The 19,192-nt window shown below is 40.7% G+C and overlaps 2 protein-coding genes across 10 annotated transcripts in view; one reads left to right on the forward strand and one right to left on the reverse strand.

Moving 5' to 3' along the window:
- Positions 1 to 152: 152 nt before the first annotated feature.
- Positions 153 to 4,976, forward strand: napgb (N-ethylmaleimide-sensitive factor attachment protein, gamma b). Its single transcript, XM_079648552.1, has 12 exons — positions 153 to 312; positions 950 to 1,017; positions 1,106 to 1,190; positions 1,271 to 1,288; positions 1,382 to 1,412; positions 1,504 to 1,613; positions 1,786 to 1,852; positions 1,943 to 2,013; positions 2,259 to 2,337; positions 2,609 to 2,688; positions 2,857 to 2,986; positions 3,835 to 4,976. The coding sequence occupies exons 1-12, from the start codon at positions 257 to 259 to the stop codon at positions 3,958 to 3,960; spliced, it is 921 nt and encodes a 306-aa protein (XP_079504678.1). The 5' UTR covers positions 153 to 256; the 3' UTR covers positions 3,961 to 4,976.
- Positions 4,977 to 6,391: 1,415 nt separating this feature from the next.
- Positions 6,392 to 19,192, reverse strand: part of piezo2b (piezo-type mechanosensitive ion channel component 2b) — a 107,067-nt gene continuing 94,266 nt past the window's right edge. For all 9 annotated transcript variants that reach the window (XM_079649238.1, XM_079649239.1, XM_079649236.1 and 6 more), the window contains 11 exons: positions 18,119 to 18,266; positions 17,162 to 17,373; positions 16,080 to 16,238; positions 15,116 to 15,263; positions 14,137 to 14,325; positions 13,686 to 13,778; positions 13,375 to 13,544; positions 11,125 to 11,238; positions 10,902 to 10,981; positions 9,135 to 9,333; positions 6,392 to 8,065 (listed from right to left, as the gene is read on the reverse strand). In XM_079649238.1, coding sequence (XP_079505364.1) covers positions 7,813 to 8,065; positions 9,135 to 9,333; positions 10,902 to 10,981; positions 11,125 to 11,238; positions 13,375 to 13,544; positions 13,686 to 13,778; positions 14,137 to 14,325; positions 15,116 to 15,263; positions 16,080 to 16,238; positions 17,162 to 17,373; positions 18,119 to 18,266 — 1,765 coding nt within the window. In that variant the 3' untranslated portion in view covers positions 6,392 to 7,812. The remainder of the gene's footprint in view (positions 8,066 to 9,134; positions 9,334 to 10,901; positions 10,982 to 11,124; positions 11,239 to 13,374; positions 13,545 to 13,685; positions 13,779 to 14,136; positions 14,326 to 15,115; positions 15,264 to 16,079; positions 16,239 to 17,161; positions 17,374 to 18,118; positions 18,267 to 19,192) is intronic.

The following is a 19,192-nucleotide window of genomic DNA, read 5'->3' on the forward strand; positions in this document are numbered from 1 at the left end:
GCTTTATTCTGTCGCACAGCAAATATCTAAAGTGGGTGAAGTTACTGTATTTCTGTATCGTAAAACACAAATCAAAGCAGCCAGTGTGTTCGCTTTCCTGCTGCATCATGTTCTCTGCGGCACCCGTAGTCTGCGACATCGGATGACGTTCGTGACGTTGCGGCCGAAGAGGAGTTCCTGTTAATCCAAACAGCGACGATACACCATCGCTCTTTATCCATAACAAATCGCTAAACCTCTTCGAGTTAACGACAGCATGGCTGCTCAGAAGATAAACGAAGCCCATGACCATATAGCTAAAGCTGAAAAATGGTGAGTTACGATAAATAATCTCGTTTATGTAATTTACAGGAAACAGCCGTTTGTTTTTTTACTATTGATGTTAGCTTTCAGTAAAGGCCACTGAGGCAATTTCACCGGGGGTTATGCGGCATACATGACTAAATCTTGCATCGTCACGTCATTATAGGTCGATTTAATATACAATAAATAAGCTGCAATGTCTTTTTCTGTTGAATGTCAATACAATGAAAATGTAGCTAAATCTGCTATGATTCAGGTGTTTGTATTTTGCTGGGGTCATCACTATTTTCCCATGGTCCATGTTATTAATATACACATTGTAATACATGTGTAATGGCTATCTTCGCAGTTCAAATAGCTAAATAATGAATTGAGATATATGGTTTGAAATGCAGCTTAAATGGAAACAATCTGATAAGTCAGTTTATACATATAAAGGTAAAAAGACAAATATCTTCCATCGAATTTGAGTGCATAGGTTTCAAGCAGTATAATACCGTTAGGCTGTAAACTGGGGGTGGATGATTTCAACATGTTACACTTCAACATTCAAATGTCTTATTAATATGTCATATTGAGAGGATATTAATATGGGGAACAGAAAACCCTGTGATCCCTAATATTTCTTATCGTCATGTTTTTTTAGCCTAAAGACAAGTCTGACTAAGTGGAAGCCTGATTTTGACAGTGCGGCGTCAGAATATGCCAAAGCAGGTAAAATCAATATTATTTATTTATTTATAGCTATCATTTACCACCTTTGTACTACTAACTGTTAACCTGTCCCTCCTTTTGTGTGTAGCTGTGTGCTTCAAGAATGCAAAGCAGTATGAACAAGCAGCGGATGCTTACTTGAAGGAAGCAGAATATCAAACAGAAAACAAGACGTATCCTCTCTGTACTCTGATCACAGTTTCATGACACTGCACTTTTGTCTGTATTGTTATTTCCTTAACCTTTCCTACAGTCTGTTTCATGCTGCAAAGTAAGTGTCATTTTTTATGACCCAGTTATTACTCTAAGCCAGCAACTAACATTATAACTCTTATTTAATACAAATTCTACTTCTTTTCCTCAGGGCTATTGAACAGGCAGGAATGATGATGAAGGTATGTGCAGATTTAACATTAAACTCTAGCAGGTAGACGTAGGTAACGCGTCTGCAGCAGAATTGTAACTGCTGTGTTTGCATTGCATCAGGAGCAAAAGAAGATGCCGGAGGCCATCGACTTAATAGAGAAAGCCTGCATGATGTACATGGAGAACGGGACTCCTGACACCGCTGCCATGGCTCTGGACCGCGCTGGAAAGTAAAAAACATCCCTTTATTTTGGAATACACTTGAGAAAATTGATATTTAACATCTTCTGTCGTATGCATTACATTAACACACATCTTTGGGACTATATCTCTGTCCATTGCATCATCTTTTTGAATACTTGCACATTTGCTTTCCTCTTAACCTTTTCCTTTACTCTTCAGACTGATCGAGCCTATCAATCTAGAGAAAGCTGTGGACCTGTATCAGAAGGCAGCTGGCGTGTTTGAGGTAAGCTTCCAACAAAACCTGAATGAATCATTTAACTTTTTGTTTTTATTTTGTTCCGCTTATAAACATCCATGTTGCCTCTTTCTGTAGAATGAGGACCGCCTGCGCCAGGCAGTGGAGATGCTGGGGAAAGCCTCCAGACTCCTGGTCAGGTTAAGAAGGTAAAGAGATACAGATATATATGGAAGGACGGTGATGATAATGCTGCCACATGCAACACAGGATTATAGCTGTCCTGTTTTAGCAAATGCTTATGTACGGAACAAGGTGATAGAATTATCCACACACCTTTATTCCAATAACTCACTGAGATCCATCTCATAAATAAAGGCTTACAAGCTGATTGCTCAAATGTATTTAAACAGTACCTGTTCATCATTCCTCACTTTCTCGTTTTACCCACCAGGTTGGATGAGGCGTCGGTCGCTGTGCTGAAAGAGAAGAACATGTACAAAGATATCGAGAACTTCCCCATGTGCTTCAAGGTGGGTTACAATGCTAATGTTATCTAGATCTCTCATTAGCAACTTCATTAAGCTGTATATACTACCTCTAGACTACGTTTGCCAGATAGGCAACTCAGTTCTTATTCTATTCCTCTCAGCTGATCAATATTAATAACAGCAGTGTAAACACAGCACTGTGTCAGTATACAAGAAATATATTGAATATATGTCACATGGTCACAAAAAGATCAGGTGCTCCTAAAAGAAATAGAGTAAACATATGTGTTGGTCTGTGTTGTTCACTCTTCAGAAAACAACTGTCCAAGTGCTGATTCATCTCCATAGAGCGGACTACGTAGCAGCAGATAAATGTGTCAGAGAAAGTTACAGGTACGTTTTTTTTTTACCATATTCTTTCGTTTCTGTCATCTGTGGCCTGAGTCCATAGTCGATCAAATGCAGAGGCTCTCTTTGGAGATTGTTTACCCTCCACGTGATCATCGTGAAAACCCTTAAAAACGAGGGTCTTTACATGATGTGTTTCTTGGTCTCGTCCAGTCTGCCCGGGTACAGTGGGAGTGAGGACTCCGTCGCCATGGAGACGCTACTGCAGGGCTACGACGAGCAGGACGAGGATCAGGTCTACCGCGTGTGCAACTCGCCTCTACTGAAGTACATGGACAATGATGTGAGTACTGGTGATCCATAAGTACTTCTGAATATGTTTTTTAATACGGGGGGAGAACCAGAGAGGAGTATGGGACAATTCTGACAAAAATGACTTTATATTATATTAAATGACAGCTTTATTTCTATGGATTTTTTCTTTGTATACGGTCAAAAATGGAAACCGATCAACAGTTATTATGTTATTATGATTCTCATTTGTCCTTGTCTTGCTTTGTTCATTGTCTTCTGGATGGTTAAATGTTTAATGTCACTTACTCCCCTTTGGTCTCACCCTCGCCGCTAAAACACTTTCTTCTTCCATTTTCACACAAAAGTCAGATTTCACAATGAAGCTATAAATACAAATGGTATAATGAAGCGCTGTTCTTCCTGTGGAAAAATCTCAGAGATCCACTTAAAGACACAGTCATCTCTCTTGGGAGGACCAGCAACTTTAACTTAAAAAAAGACGGTTACTGTGGCTAACAATGTTTGTCAAATTGTATGTAAGAAGTCCATATGAGATTTTTTAGTTTTTCGATTAAATAAAAGCATGTCAATAAAATAAACATGTCTGGCCATTGACGGGATTTTCATTTCCTTGTGTGAAATTGAGTTTGATACACCTAGAGAAATAGATCCAAGGCTTTACATATCACTTATTATGGTTAAACACTCAAAAACGTATCCAATCTGCTTCATCAGGACTAATGACTGTCTAAGGAACAGAAATCTCATGTGAAATAATTCAGTAAAACTCTAACTTCTGCAGAAAAAGCGTCATGTGCTTCAATCACTGCAAGACGCTTATTGAGAAAATACATTTTGAGGATCTGATATCTGACGACTCTTTTTTCCCCCTCACAGTACGCCAAGCTGGCCCTCTCCCTGAGGGTCCCCGGGGGCGGAACAAAGAAGAAGAAGGCTGCCGCCGCACCACAAGGGGGCGCTGGTGGAGCGGATGAGGATGATTATGAGGGAGGGCTGTGTTAACCTCCAGAGAGCCGACTCTACCGTGTTCCCTCGACAAGTTAAAAACCTCGACAAATTATCCAGCTCTAAGGCCAAGTATGTGGCTGTTAAATCTTTATTGTGCAAAAATTAAGAAATAAATTATTTAAAAACATCAGTAACAGTCGGTGTTGCAAAGAGTCCAACCCGAGTTTAAGCAGCCTTTTTAATTTCCTTTGAGGTGGATCTTCTGTGTAAAGAAAACTCCTCAATGTTCAATAATGCCTGTCGTATGTAAATGTTATCATTTCTGGTGTCTGTGACGCTGTACATTTTGCGCTATTGTTTGTGAGTAGTCTTAAGATCGATATAGGTATATTAAATCAGAAATACTGTAATATGTCTAATGAGTTGATCAGTGTATAGGTGTTTATTTGTACAGAGTTAAATTATTCAGTATACATGGCTGCTGCCTGTTGAATATGTAACTGGAACAATATGCAATCAGTTTGTTAATGCATGTTTGGAATAATGCAATAGTTAATAATCAAAATCAAAAGGTATTCATTTGCAGATAAATCAGATTTAAACTATAATCTTCAGCGATACAGTTTATTCAAGACAATTAAAGGAACATTACAGTTCCTGCTCCGAGCCAATTGTTGACTGTTTTCAAGGTGTGTGTGTTTTTGTCCACCTTAATCCTAAAATAGTCTTGGCTCCGTCTTTATTTCCAATTTTTCACAGTACATCTAAGCACTTAAACATGTAAAAGGACCCTGCAGTGATGTTTCCAATGCATTTCCCACCATATATGTCCCCTTTAAGGCTGCTTTTGTGTTTCTGTGAGTTATCTTATTGCTAATTCCTTAAATGTGAGAAGCCTTTAATAAGGGAGGATATCAATCACATGCCAGCCAAACTTATTCTGATACCAAAAGGTGATAAAGGGACTGTTTACATTTTTTATTTATGCTGTGACCCACTTCTTGTATATTCCTCAAAAGCATATCTCCAAACTTCACACATGCATCAATAAACATTTCCATTGTGTGGTATTTCATGGTCTCTGTGCATTTTCTTAAACGAGTTAGCAGAAAGATTTTCCACATCAGTGAGACTCGCAGCGGCTGCAGTCTGCTCCAAAATGGCCTCCGACAGACATGCAATGACGGAGTAGCTTCCCAAAACCTATTTATCTTTAATGAGGCTAATGCTCTCCACACATCTAATGCATATGTATACTGTTATTCTGATGTCCTGTGATTATCTGAGATGCATCTGTGCATTAGAAACAATCTCCACTGGACTTGTGTGTTACAATCTGTGAAAATAAAATGAAACTACTCCTTGATTTAGTTTTTTACCGAAAGTGTAGCTTAAAGTCAGTAAGTATACCACTGGTTTATACAGATAAAATAGAGCTGATGCTTCTTTTGTAGTAATGGAACAATGTGACATTTCTACATGAGAAACATAAAAAAAAGGTACTGAGGTAGAGCAAGAGCAGGGACGCGGGAAGTTAGTCAGAGTTGGGGGGGCCGGGGTGCTAGTAGCGTATCGCAGCGGCGAAACTGACGGGGGGGGGTGCTAGTGGAGCCTCGCAGCGGAAAAACTGACACGCTGGGGGGGGGGTGCTAGTGGAGCCTCGCAGCGGAGACACTGGCAAGCTGGAGCCTCATCGCAGCGGAGAAACTGACACACACTGGGGGGGGCGGGGGGTGCTGGTGCAGCCTCGTCGCAGCGGAGAAACTGACACGCTGGTGGGGTGTTGGTGGAGCCTTGCAGCAGAGAAACTGACAAGCTGGGGGGGTGCAAGTGGAGCCTCGCAGCGGAGACACTAACAAGCTGGAGCCTCGTCGTAGCGGAGAAACTGACACGTACTGGGGGGGGGCGCTGGTGGGGCCTCGTCGCAGCGGAGAAACTGACACGCTGGGGGGGGTGCAAGTGGAGCCTCGCAGCGGAGACACTGACAAGCTGAAGCCTCGTCGCAGCGGAGAAACTGACACACACTGGGGGGGGCGGGGGGTGCTGGTGGGGCCTCGTCGCAGCGGAGAAACTGACACGCTGGGGGGGGGGGTGCTGGTGGAGCCTCGCAGCGGAGAAACTGATACGCTGGGGGGGGTGCTAGTGGAGCCTCGCAGCGGAGAAACTGACATGCTGGGGGGGGGGGGGTGGGTGCTAGTGGAGTCTCGCAGCGGAGACACTGACAAGCTGGGGGGGGGGGTGCTGGTGGAGCCTCGCAGCAGAGAAACTGATACGCTGGGGGGGGTGCTAGTGGAGCCTCGCAGCGGAGAAACTGACATGCTGGGGGGGGGGGGTGGGTGCTAGTGGAGCTTTGCAGCGGAGAAACTGACACACACTGGGGGAAAATGAAGGACACTCATTCACTCACTCGTTGATACCATAGGTATCATACACATACTCATAGTCCTTTCCCACAAGCAAACAGCATCTGAATTCAAAACTCGACACCTTTCCACATGATTTATTCGCAGATCTTTGGACCTCTATCATACCATAACATCGCCTTAAACACACAGGTACATTTTCACATTTCATTCCACCGTGACCTGTCCCCCTGTAACTTGTATGTACATGTAATGAAAATTAATCATGGCAATAATGAAGTTTTTCTATCATGCTACAATGTCCTAATGCATAGTTTGGACCAAAGGGCTTCGTGTCTCAGCCCTTCTTGTGAGGAGTCTTTTTTTTCTGTTTGTGTTTTTCCTTGATGACTGAACGCGCCATTGTTCGTGAGTATGAAGGTTTAAAAATAGCGAGAGGTTCACAAGTGTTGTGCAGGAGTCTTCCACCTAGTGCACGTTACCCTGATTCAGAAACAGCCCTCCGCTCGTCTCTTATTTCGCCAACCTGTAGATTCAGAATATGGATGATTGGCAATAAATCTCTGGGAGGAAAACAGTCCACAATTTACTTTCTAAATACAGCCTTTAAAATATTTCTCTGTGCAATAACCATACTCAGTCCATCTCAACAATATCCACATTACATGTCATGCCATTTAAATACTTTCTCTACAATCTTTAAGATCCATCAAAGCCTACATATTGTAACATATAACTCATACGATGAATATCTGTGAAAACAGCTCTTCCTGAGAAAGATACGTCGATAACAGTTCTTATCACACAAACAAAATAAGGCAATTAAAGATTGTCTGATAATGTTTTGTAATGCTTTGTGTCTTTCAGGAGGCTCCCTTGTGGCCTCTGACCTTTAACAAAAACAAAAAAAGGTTGTTTCTTGGTCAGACCCGGCCCTTTTTCTCTTGGTCCACATCCCTCAAAGTCTTGGAGGAACTCAATATTGCACATTCCCACAGTCCACGCATTTCAGTTGGGAGAAAATATGAGATTGTGCTCATGTGGTCATGTGACATTATTGTGCACTCGTTTGTAAATGGGAAGCCCTTAAAGATTAATGCAGCCAGTTTCTCTCCGCCTACCGTGCGACTGTGAAAATGTCAGAGGCAGGCATGAGGAGCGATGAGGGTAATTTGTGTTTAAAAACCTTTATATTAGCTTTAAGATTTTTTATAACTTAGTGAAATTGTCTTAAAAGAGTTCTCCTTCTCCAACCGGCTGCTCGTTCTATCCTCTGGATGCCAAACAGAGCCAGGTTTAGCGAGATAAATACAGCACCGGCAAATCTGTCCTCAATAGTTGCTGCAATTGTTGTTTTTCAGCGGTAACTTGTATAAAATACTAGTTTCGAACACAAACAAGTGTTTTAGTGTGGAGCCAACTCTGTATTTCTACCATCAGAGCTCAGTGGACGAGGACAGAGCTGGTCCTCGGCTGACTTTGTGCTCCCTCAGCAGGTGAAAATCGCTGCTCAATTCATCCGTTAGCGTCCCCTCGCTGAGATTCACTCCGTTTTCTCTCTGGTCCACTTGATCATAGTCTCTGGAGAGCGGTAGAGGAAGATGAGTTTGGCGTACATGTCCTCCTCCAGGTCCAGCTCCCCCGTCTCTCGCACCAGGAAGATGTCCGTGCACAGCTTGTGGATGCGGTCCACGTTGGGCAGCTCCTCGAACATGATGGTGTGGGAGATGCCGCTGAAGAACTCGCGTACGAACTTGCCGATGACCAGAACCACAGAGGCGTACAGGCCCAGGATCCTGGACAGGAAACACAGAAACAACATTGGATAATTTGTAGAATTTGGTTTTACCGGGAGCCAAATTATCCAGAGAGGTTTCCTCCTCACCACAACTAACGGAATCGGTTATGAAAACCAATAAAAACACCAAAAAAAGCTAAAAATCAGTTTTTCTCCAAGATAGTTTTGTCATAATGTAGGACCAGAAATCATCCCTGACCAAAGAAAAACGCACCTTTTATAAAAATTTCAGATTTTTCTGGGTTTGAAAATTATGGAAAATGTGGAATAGATTAAGTGCACAGCTCAACAAAATATATACCCAGGGGTGCACATAACTTTCTCAGTGCGGTACTCAGATGAGTACCTGGAGTCAGTGTTTGGTACTCCAACTTCTGGCTCCACTCAAAGTTATTTGATGAAGCCCTCTGTATCGCGAACTTCAACGGGGGGTGGGGGTGCTAGTGGAGTACTTCAGGAAAGTTGACGGGGGGGGCTAGTGGAGTACTTCGTGACCACAGAGCGTGAACGTTGTGATCAGCTGTTTTAGCGCAGTTCTCCAGTGAAGAGGGGGAGTCTCCCTCCGCAGCCGGTTGGCGTAGTTTTGGTACAATTCCATTGTACAGACCGACGTTAACAGCAGCCCTGTCTGTGCACACGGAGACCGACTCTGTCGTCCGGTGATCTAACCGCCTTCTGGAAAAGCTTCACAAGTGACGGTACGCATTTCAGATTGTTGCCGCGCATGCGTACCAGTTATGTGCACCCCTGTATATACCGTTGGTCGAGTTTTTTTTAGACATTATAATGTGAAAAAGTTACACGTTTTTCCTTTACATTTTGATGTTATTCAAAATCTCGCAGTATTTAAACCTAATGATGTTTCCCTGCTTTCCCATCTTGTGAATCATCTTGGATTCAAATCACTTTTTTATTACACTTGAAGTAAAAACCAACAGAACTTGATATTCTCACTACTTGCACAGCTTTAGATAATGACCTATTTATTCTCATAACAAACACAGATATTTCACTTTAACACCGAAGCACCACAAATCTTTTTTCTTCTTTTTTAAATCCCCACGTACCCGTATCCGGCCAGGAAGCCCAGGCTGGGGGGGCTGACTTGGTCGCTGAACACGTAGAGATCCAGGCTGGGTTCATACTTGGGGGGGCCTCTCTTGAGAATGGGGCCGGGCTCCGTCTGGTTGACGATCCACCACTCCTGGATCTGCTCCGAGTTATTCGCTCGGATCAACGTCACGTTTATGTTCAACATCGTGTTATCTGCATGGAGGAATATATACTGTAACCTAACACTTTACCTCAGCCACACCATAGACTCTGCATTACATTAATGCGCACGATGTACAACAATATCTGTTTTCTTTTTTATTACTGCCGGTTTTTATTCCATATTTTATTCAATTTCTAGGTAAATACTGTTATATTTTACTATATTTTGTATTATTTTAATATTTTTCTAGTTCTCCACCTGTGTTTTTAATGTTTGTTTTACTTTTATGTATGCCCCACGAAATCAAGTCAAATTCCTCGTACGTGTCAACCATAGACTGTATATGGTGTCAACCTACCTGGTAATAAACCTGTTTCTGAATCTGATTCTGGTAATAAGAATAAAACGGATTATTCCCCTTATTCTGACGGCAAAGGCTTTACCTTCTGGAAACATTACTCCCTTTCTAGTACTTCTATCCCTACAAGACCTAGAGGCTCCTTTAACTGCCAGCACCACCATTTGGTAGAGCACATTTCGCGTCTTGATATCTTGTTGAAAAAAAAAAGAAAAGTTTAACTCCATCTGATTCAGCCAGCTCTACCCTTTGGTTGACATGTTATGCAGAAAACAACCTCTAGATGTCACTGTGGTTCAAACAAAATGCCCTTCAGCTAGCTTCAACTGAGAAAGTTGGCAATGCTAAAAATCACTGCTGAAGAAATCACTCTTTTTGGTCAACTTTTGTCAGGTAACCATATCATTTTTGACATATTTTAGTGGCAGGGCACTGACTGAACATAATTAGATAACTTGATGCACAAAAAAAGTTTTAACAAGGGTGTAATTATTTTTTTGAAAATATGCTCAACCAATCGGTCGAATTGGCCTTTTATGGTAAGCTAGCAATATGACTTTTTCAGAGTTTCAGAGATGTTTTCCAATAAAATATGGTAAATAAATGGCTAGATTCATGGTAATATTACTAAATCTAGTACTGCCTTATGAGTCTCAGAGTGATAATAATTTATATAGCACCTTTCATGCATGGCATTCAGCCCAAAATTGCACACAGATGAGCAAGTTAGGCCAACACAGGATATGGACATGTGCTGTTAGGTCAGCGGTTTCCTGTTAGGCCAATTCAGCATATACAGTAAGATGAGCAAGTATTTTTTTTATCATGAAAAACACTTTACATGACTTTTTTCCATTTTTTTTTTTTTACAATTATAATTTATTATCTTTTATGAATATATCTGGTTGTATATATTGCTCATTTTCCATAAAAGAAACAAATGTATTTGAGTTTGTGTTTTATTTGAGTTTTATTTGATGCATACAAATACTGTACTGTATATGATGATTACTTTTACCATAGAAGGCCAGCTCGACCATTTGGTAGAGGCTCATAAAGACAAAACTGTGTGGTCAGTCAAAAACATGTGTTTGTGCTTATTTGTGGCCCATTTGATAAGAAAATGCAAAAAAAAATTATTCAATAGCTTTTTTTCTTGGTCCAGCAGTTAAAGGGTTAAGTGTCTTTTTGCTGTCACCAAATCAAGTATAAACTATGCAAAATGTCCAGTCCCATCTACACAGTGATCAAGATGTTCACCTTTATACAGAGAATCCACAGACGTGGCAACCGATTCCGAGGGGGCTCGAATGAAACGAGGGAAGATCTCTTTTATGATCCTGCAGAGGAAGAGAGGCCGTTAACTGCAAACTGTTTATGCTCCTCAGCTTTTCAATATGTTCGAGTAACCTGAACTTTCAATTTGAATGACGACCAACAGAGGCAGTGAGTATCTCATCTGTTGAGGAGTTGATAAACGTACACATATTGGGCGGTTCCTGTCAGCAGCTCGATGAGCTCCTTCTTTGTGTCCGTGTCGAGATCGGTCACTCGCTTTCCTGACGCTATTTCAGCCTTGGCACCAAAAGTGAGGTTTCTAAGGTCACGAAAGGAAAACATGATTTAACATCTTATTAACCTCCAGCTGTTTGTGATGCATACATTTTTTATTCTAAATATGAATGGACTACTTCTATGTTTATGATGAATTCATTAGTCACACACCAGGTGTGCAAGCAGCCTCTTTATAACAACAACACAAGTTCATTAGAAAAGTATGCCTAGGGATTTTTCATATTCCTGCAGGACCTTTTCTTAGTGCAAGTGCTTGTATGTCTTACTGTATATTTAAAATGTCTTGTAATTAAATATGTAGATACAGCAATTGATTGTACTGTAAATCCAAAACTTTGGATGATTTAGAACAGGGGTGTCAAACTCAATTTCATCGCGGGCCACATTCGCATAAAGGTTGCACTCAAAGGGCCGGTTGTAACTATATAAATATATAGTATATATATAAAATAATGTATTATATATTACATTATTGCCTCTGAATTGGATTATTATCGGATAGGATTAGGGCTGCTCGATTATGGCAAAAATCATAATCTCGATTATTTGGGTCAATAATTGATATTACGATTATTAAAAAACGATTATACATTTACTTTGAAAACATCCATTTATTGAAAAAGAAAATTAACAGTTGATTGCCCTGAACTTTAAGTATAATTCAACTGAATAACCAATACAAAAAATAATCGTTTTATTTCGATTATGTTGTTTTCATAATCGCTGCAAGCCAAAATCGTAATTGCGATTAAAATACGATTAATTGAGCCCTAGATAGGATAATAACTTAGTAATTAACTACGTCTGAAAGCAGAAGTCCAGGGCAAATGATTGCAGGTCTCTTCAGTGCGAATGTCACAAAACGAGATGCATTGTGGGCAGTGGCGACTGGTCATTAGGGGCACAGCCCCACCTAGTGTCAGCAGAAAGTATTAAAAATAATGATTACAAAAAAATGCAAAAAATAAATAAAAAAATATATCAAATATATTTTAAGATCATGTTTAATCATCTGATTCGTCGGTACATTGCTGTTTTAGTCTGTGTTCTTCTAATTAGTGTCTACAGTGTGTGCCTATTGAGCTGTTTAGAGCCATGTGGGACAAAACCCGATCATACCCTCCCTCTCCCTGTCTAAGTGAACGGTGACTTTAAAAACTACACTGCGCATGTTCAGAGTATTGTCCTATTTAATGTGTGTGGCAAAAAAATAATGAACACAGGGGCAGAGAGCTGCCATCCCCACCATACGCCATCTCACATCATTCAGAGCTGATTGGCGAATTAATTTTCGAATCATAAATCTATCGATTAGATTTATGATAGACTTTTTGAAACTACAAGAAGATAAGGAGGACTTTTACAAACAAGCAATAGAGATGTTTGTCCAGAAGGATAGACCAATGGACTTCAAGTCAAGGTAAGACCACAATCTTATTGAAAATGGGATCTTACTAAGAGAGAACAATTCAATATTTAAATGATCAAATTAAATTTTTGGGGTATCCTTTAGTTGAACTGTCTGTTTAAAATTAATCGAAGCATCAGACTAAAAAAGCTTTTGAAAATAATATTATATTTTGATTTGGGGCAAAATATTATATTTGTAAACCTGAAGAGTCAGTGCCAGTGCGTCACCAGCCATGAACCTCACTGCAGAAGCTTATATATAGACATCTAAGTTTTCTGTGCTCCACCACTTTTGTACATATAGAAACGCCACTGATTGTGGGACATGTAGTTTATGGGCAACCTGCTTCTGTAAAGTGGCATGTAACCGTATAATACACGTATTATATTCTTTGTAAGCTCTTGCGGCAATGCGGGGCCACATAAAATGAAGTCGCGGGCCGGATTTGGCCCCCGGGCCTTGAGTTTGAGACCCCTGATTTAGAAGGAAGAATTGAATGTCCTTTGTAATATTTTATGATGAAAAAACCTAGAGATAAATCTAATTGTTATTTGTTGTTCTGTTAGATTGCTGTGTTGTGTTTTCCATAAATGTTGCCTTTGGACTTGACAACGGTTGAATGATTGGAAATGTTGATTTGAACTAGTTGGAATTAATCCTACGCAGCCCCTAGTGTAATATAATTATACGAGCAGTATCACATGGGTAGATACAAGCATACATGATGCACGGACAACATGTGCGTACCTTTGCACGGACCAGGCCACGGTGATAGGGAAATCCTCGTTGCTGCTCAGCATTTCGATCAGGTTGTTCCTGCTGGGCGGGCTGATGGTCCACAGGCTATTGGAGCTGCCTTTCAGCTCTGCGATGATCAGGTCCTCCTTGAAGTAGCGCTCGAGCCACTGCAAGGCGGTCTGATAACCACAGCATAAACAATATTAAAACATTTGAGCCATTTGGTGTAGCACTATCAGCCAAACACCCAGAGGTGGGACTCTGAGCAGGAACCTCTCAATGAATCACCAGCTTTATGGAATTATATTTCTCATACTCACATCGTTTTCCTTGTATCTCAGACGATACGAGTCAAACTCGGTTAGGTTCACATTCTGCAGTTGTTTTTGCTGAGCGCTCATGGTGAAGATGGGCTGTGTGAAAAGGAAATGTTTGTTTATTTAAGTAATTACACTAAGTCTTCCAAAAAACATAATTATACATTGAACGCTGCAGCTAGGTTATTCTCACTGTTTAGAAAATATCATCTTAATCCTCTGGATTCTCTTTCCCAGAAATCACGCAAACTGATCAAAAAGTGACGAGCCATTAAAATAAGGACTTCAATGAATCACAGATGTATTTACTCCCTGTACATCTACTTGAACTCTTTTCAAATCACGCAGGATTAATGTAATTACAAAGGATTTTGCTTTGGTGGGAGATGTATCAGTAAAGCACTTTGCAAGAATGTTTAAGCTTGATTTACTTGATGAAAGAAACTCTGCTCACCGTAAAGCCAGCCAGCGTGATTGCAAAGGACACGTCCAGCGGCGTGTTGACGACTCCAGCCACGGACTTGACGAGGGACATGAAGAGCAGCGGGAACCACACGATGCAGATCAGCAGCGCCACGATCATCCCCCCCATCCCGTACTTCACCACCGCCTTCTTCTTCTGGCCTCGCGGCTGGGGGTACTTCTGCAGACGGACGCAGAAACAGGACGTTAAGATTAAGATGTTATTCGGCCAAACAGAGGCTTTTCCTGAAGTACTTCAAAATATCTCAATCATTTTTTTCCCGTAATGGAAACATGTTTTCTATCCCTGGACCTATTTGTTGATTTGAATCACGCAATTAAGTAAGTAAGTAAAGTTTATTTATGAAGCGCTTTTCACAGACAAAGTCACAAAGTGCTTGACAAAACAATAAGACATCCATATAGGAGGCGTACAATGATCAATGAACCCACATGTTAAGAAGTCATAAAAGCACCAGAGCATAATCTGACCAAACAGGAATGTCTTTAAAATAGTTTTAAAAGAGTCAACAGACTAGATAATTAAGTCCTAGTTCGCAGAAGCATTTTTCAAACTTCGTATTTAAGGTATTGAATATGAACTTTTGTTTAGCTGTAGACCCTATAACAGCTGCTTCTCGAGTTATATAGATCATATTGAGGTGGAAACTAGCTCAGATTGAATTGTTAGAATATTTTTCAGTCTGCTGGCTTTAAGATTTAGAGAAAAATAAGATTCTCATTAAACAGACAGAAGGTTAAAGGGCCTGTTGTGCTTTTTGTGGTTTCCCCTCTCCCATAGTGTGTGATATAGGTTGTTGTGCATGTAAATGGTCTGCAAAGGCTAAAATCCACAAAGAAACAATAGATCCGGGCCCGGCTCCACAAAAGCACATTTCAGCAGGAATTCCACCATGACAGACTCTGGCTCTGAAAGAGGTTCTCCACACTGACGGCACAATGATAAACACCTTCTCAGACTCTCTCCAGCACTTCAGGATGAAGATGTGAGCGTAGATGTCCTCCACACAGATCCAGCTGGACAGAGACAGCGAGGTGTCCGTCCAGACCCAGTCCATCACGGCCCGCAGCTCCGTCAGGAACGGCACCATACGGAAACTACACACAACACACAACAGTTAATCTGCTAACAAAATATACGAGGTGAACAAAAGTACGATTGAATTTCTTAAATCACTCTAATTTGTTAATTGTGTACAAGAGAATAACAGGCCTACTAATATAAGCTATGGTGTTTGATGTACATGTTTATATATTATAGAAATAAACACTTTGGTTGGTTTATGAACACATATATTCTATTAAAAATAGTAAAAAAAAGTTATTTGACTTAACAACCAACACTGGCAGCCACGTGGCGACGACTTCCTTTTTTATACTTAATTACTTACCTAAAGCCCTTTCAGAAAAATAAATCAATAAAATAAAATAAATGGCATACCCAGACATTTGTATTATTCATTAAACCCCAAAAATGATATATATATATATAAGACACCTAATTTTAACCTACACAGATAGATAATAATCTAGTTATTTAAAGTGTCGTTTCTAAATGTGAAATGTATTTAATCAATAATAAGCTTTATATGAAATAATAATGGCAGGACAAGGGTTGAAACTAATGCCTACTTTCATAATTATTTAAAGATTTAGTCAATAAACGTTAACTTGACTTATCATTTCAGCACTAAATGTAATATTAAAGACCTGAACACTAACACGTAAAAAATGGGGTGCACAATAGGCTTAAGTGGATTTCCCCTTTAAGTAAATGGTTTCCACATCTCTGAAACAGAAAGCCTCAGGGGGAATCTTGTGTGTCTCTTTGTATTCCCGCAGCAGCAGCTAGACGACCGGAGCCGTGGCCCTGTTTGCCCAGCTGGAAGAAATGAGACTCCCAGATGAACTCACCCTTGAAACAGGAAGAGGTTGGCATAATTGTGGCCCTTGGTGAGGAAGTTTCCCAAAATGCGGGTGGGATAACCACAGCGGATCTGATAGGCTGACAGCCCGAAGTAGATGCACTTGACAAAATACCACATCTGAGCGACCATGTTCTCGCTGAAACGCCTACGAGGGGAAGACAAGAGAGACAGCTCGTGAAATAGAAGAATGTAGTAGTTTGGTCATTTTGTTTTATTTTTAGGCAGCCTGAATAATCTCAAATATGTTGTTTGTTAAATCTTTGCAACAAAATAACATGAGTGCAAAAAGTCGAAGTCATTTCAGATAAAAAACATTTATTTAATACATCTTATAATAAGGTAATAATCTATTTGATATGTAACAGACAGAAAAGAGATACAACACCCACGCACCGAAGACACTCAGCCTATTTTAAAGAGATAGTTTATAGTCGTTCCTACACCAAACTGCTCACAACAAGGTCCGTGGATCTTCAATAAGTCGTGTGGAGTAGAACAAAAATATATATCTTGCACGCAAAACTATCTAGATCGTAAAAAAGCAGTACAAAAATATTGATTTTGGGTAAACTGTGCCTTTAAACACATTAATCAGGAAACGTAATGACCTTAGATTGAAAAAAAAACATGTGTTGTGTGACATTAAGGTATATATATATAGATATATAGGTAGGTAGGTAGGTAAGTAGGTAGGTAGGGAGGGAGGTAGGTAGGTAGGTAGGTAGGTAGGTAGGTAGGTAGGTAGGTAGGTAGGTAGGTAGGTAGGTAGGTAGGTAGGTAGGTAGGTAGGTAGGTAGGTAGGTAGGTAGGGAGGTAGGTAGGTAGGTAGGTAGGTAGGTAGGTAGCATTACAAAGTTAAAAAATGTATACATGTGGAAGTACACATTTTCAGTAACAAATATAACGTAATGCAGGATATTATTGTGTAAGAAATTGATTATCCAATATTAAATTGAATATAAATGTAAAATGTACAGTGGGAGTTTAAGTCCAGTTCTTAAGAAAAGCTGGAGCAGAGAGTTCTCTTCCAGCCTCAGTTGATTTGTTGTACAGTGACGGAGTCCTTACTTTTGTGTGACTCCTGGCAGGATGAAGAACATCCAGAAGTGGATCCCAAACACCAGGATGACCTGGAAGATGACTTTCCCCAGGACAGACTTCCTGAGGTAGAGGGCCCGGTCCACCACCATGGTGCCAAACTGGATCAGCACCATGACCAGGAAGGGCCCCGGCACCTGATCCTCGGACAGCGACGACGTGATGTCTGCAGCCGAGTGTTTCTACAAGGGAAGAAAATAAACGTTGGCTTTGTCAGAAGTGATTTGGTTTCTGGGTCTAAATGTTGTTCTAAAACAAACTACGGAACTCTCTCCCCCTTCACATCCAACCGTCTGACACGATCACCACATTCAAGTCCATCCTAAAGAACAGTTTTTTCCACCAGGCTGTCAGGAGGCTGAACTCTCTCCCCCCTGCCCCCACTGGACTATAACTCCCCCACACACTCAGACACTCAGATCCAGCACCAGACACTTTTTACGCTGCTATGGACAATCTGGCACTAATATTTTACATTCTACAGTATGTACAATACAATGTGCAAATGTTGCACTAATGTACATTCTCAAATATTGAAGTGACTGTTATTTTTGATTGTTGTGTTTTTATGTAGGTCTTAATGTGCGCACATGTAAAAATGTGTCTTTGATTCTTTGTATATTTATACCATATTTGCTCACATATTTTTATATACATTTGTTTTTTATATTCGGGATTGTGGGAAGGTATTTCAATCTCTCCGTCTTGATTGACACTAAAGTTGACTTTTGACTCCTCAAAAAAAAGTTCAGCCTATTCACTGTAGTGCTCCCTATCATCTGTGTCCACTTGAATCGTCTTCTCCATGATGGTATGTCACGTTCTGTTGCTTTTAACTCTTAGAATATTTAACAAATTGTACGGCCTCCTTGGGTGTCATGAAAGACGCCTTAAATCAAATGTATTATTATTATTATTAAAACTTACACCAAACGCCCAGAAGCCGAACACGATGATGATGAAGTCGACGGTGTCAGAGAGGAACATCAGCACGTAGACGTCTGTGACCGCGCTGTACTCCGGGTGGATCAGGTTGAAGAAGAACTGCCTCATGGGAAGGTAGATCTCCAGGAACCTGAGAAGAAAAGCAAACAAGAAGTTTCATTCATCACCAGAGGCCTGTACTACGAAGCCGGATTTTCGCTTAGCGAGCTAACTTCAGGGAAAACTCTGGGTTTCCGGTCCTACGACGCTACGATCACCATGGTAACTTATGCTGAACGGCTAGCCTGGGGGGTATACTACGAAGCAGGATTTTCGTTGAGCAAGATAACTTCTGGGATTTCCGGTCCTACGAAGCTGGTTCACTTTTTAGCGGGCTAGATCTCCATGGTGACTTGTCCTGGAACCTAGTCTGTGCTCCGAAGCAGGATAGGTTCCAGGACAAGAGATCAACTCAGCGAAAGCACCGCGCCTGCTGACCAATCAGAGCTCAGTGTGCGGAGGAAATACAGTTTAAACTGCCGTTGCAGGAAAGACGGTCGGCCAAAATCACCGACTGTGTGAACGTGAAAATGAATAGAATATCACCTCCCATCTTCAGAGCAATCCGACTATTATAACTATTATTATACTATTATGTTAAGAAAGCTTAATTAAATATCTGCCACAACATAAGTAACCGGATCAAAGTAACATTACGTAGCCTACAGTCCGCGGCACTGTGAGTGCAGACGTCGATGTGTCCCATTATCATTCATATCACATCCTAATGTATCATATATTTCCTTATCTGAGTCAGCCGAGCCGTATCTGGCCGTGCAACACTCACACATACTGTATGCAGAAGTATTATTTTAAGCAACACATTAAGTTGACGAAACACTCGAGTCAAATGTAACTAAAGTCAGATCGTGTCTTAGACGGGGCAGTGATATCATAAACCTGTTAATGTACACATTCAAACAAGTCATGGATGTTTAAAGTTTAACTTCTTCATGTGTCTAATATTATAGTAGACTTTTCATTCAGGAAGTATGACGCGCTGCGCTGTCAGTACGC

Source organism: Notothenia rossii (genome assembly GCF_949606895.1).
Source record: "Notothenia rossii genome assembly, chromosome: 9".
Taxonomy (NCBI): domain Eukaryota; kingdom Metazoa; phylum Chordata; class Actinopteri; order Perciformes; family Nototheniidae; genus Notothenia; species Notothenia rossii.

Coding starts and splice junctions, on each gene's coding strand:
- napgb (XM_079648552.1), top strand. CDS start 257: ATGGCTGCTCAGAAGATAAACGAAGCCCATGACCATATAGCTAAAGCT. Junction 1,018..1,105: donor GTCAGAATATGCCAAAGCAG/GTAAAATCAATA, acceptor TTTTGTGTGTAG/CTGTGTGCTTCAAGAATGCA. Junction 1,413..1,503: donor AGGCAGGAATGATGATGAAG/GTATGTGCAGAT, acceptor GCATTGCATCAG/GAGCAAAAGAAGATGCCGGA.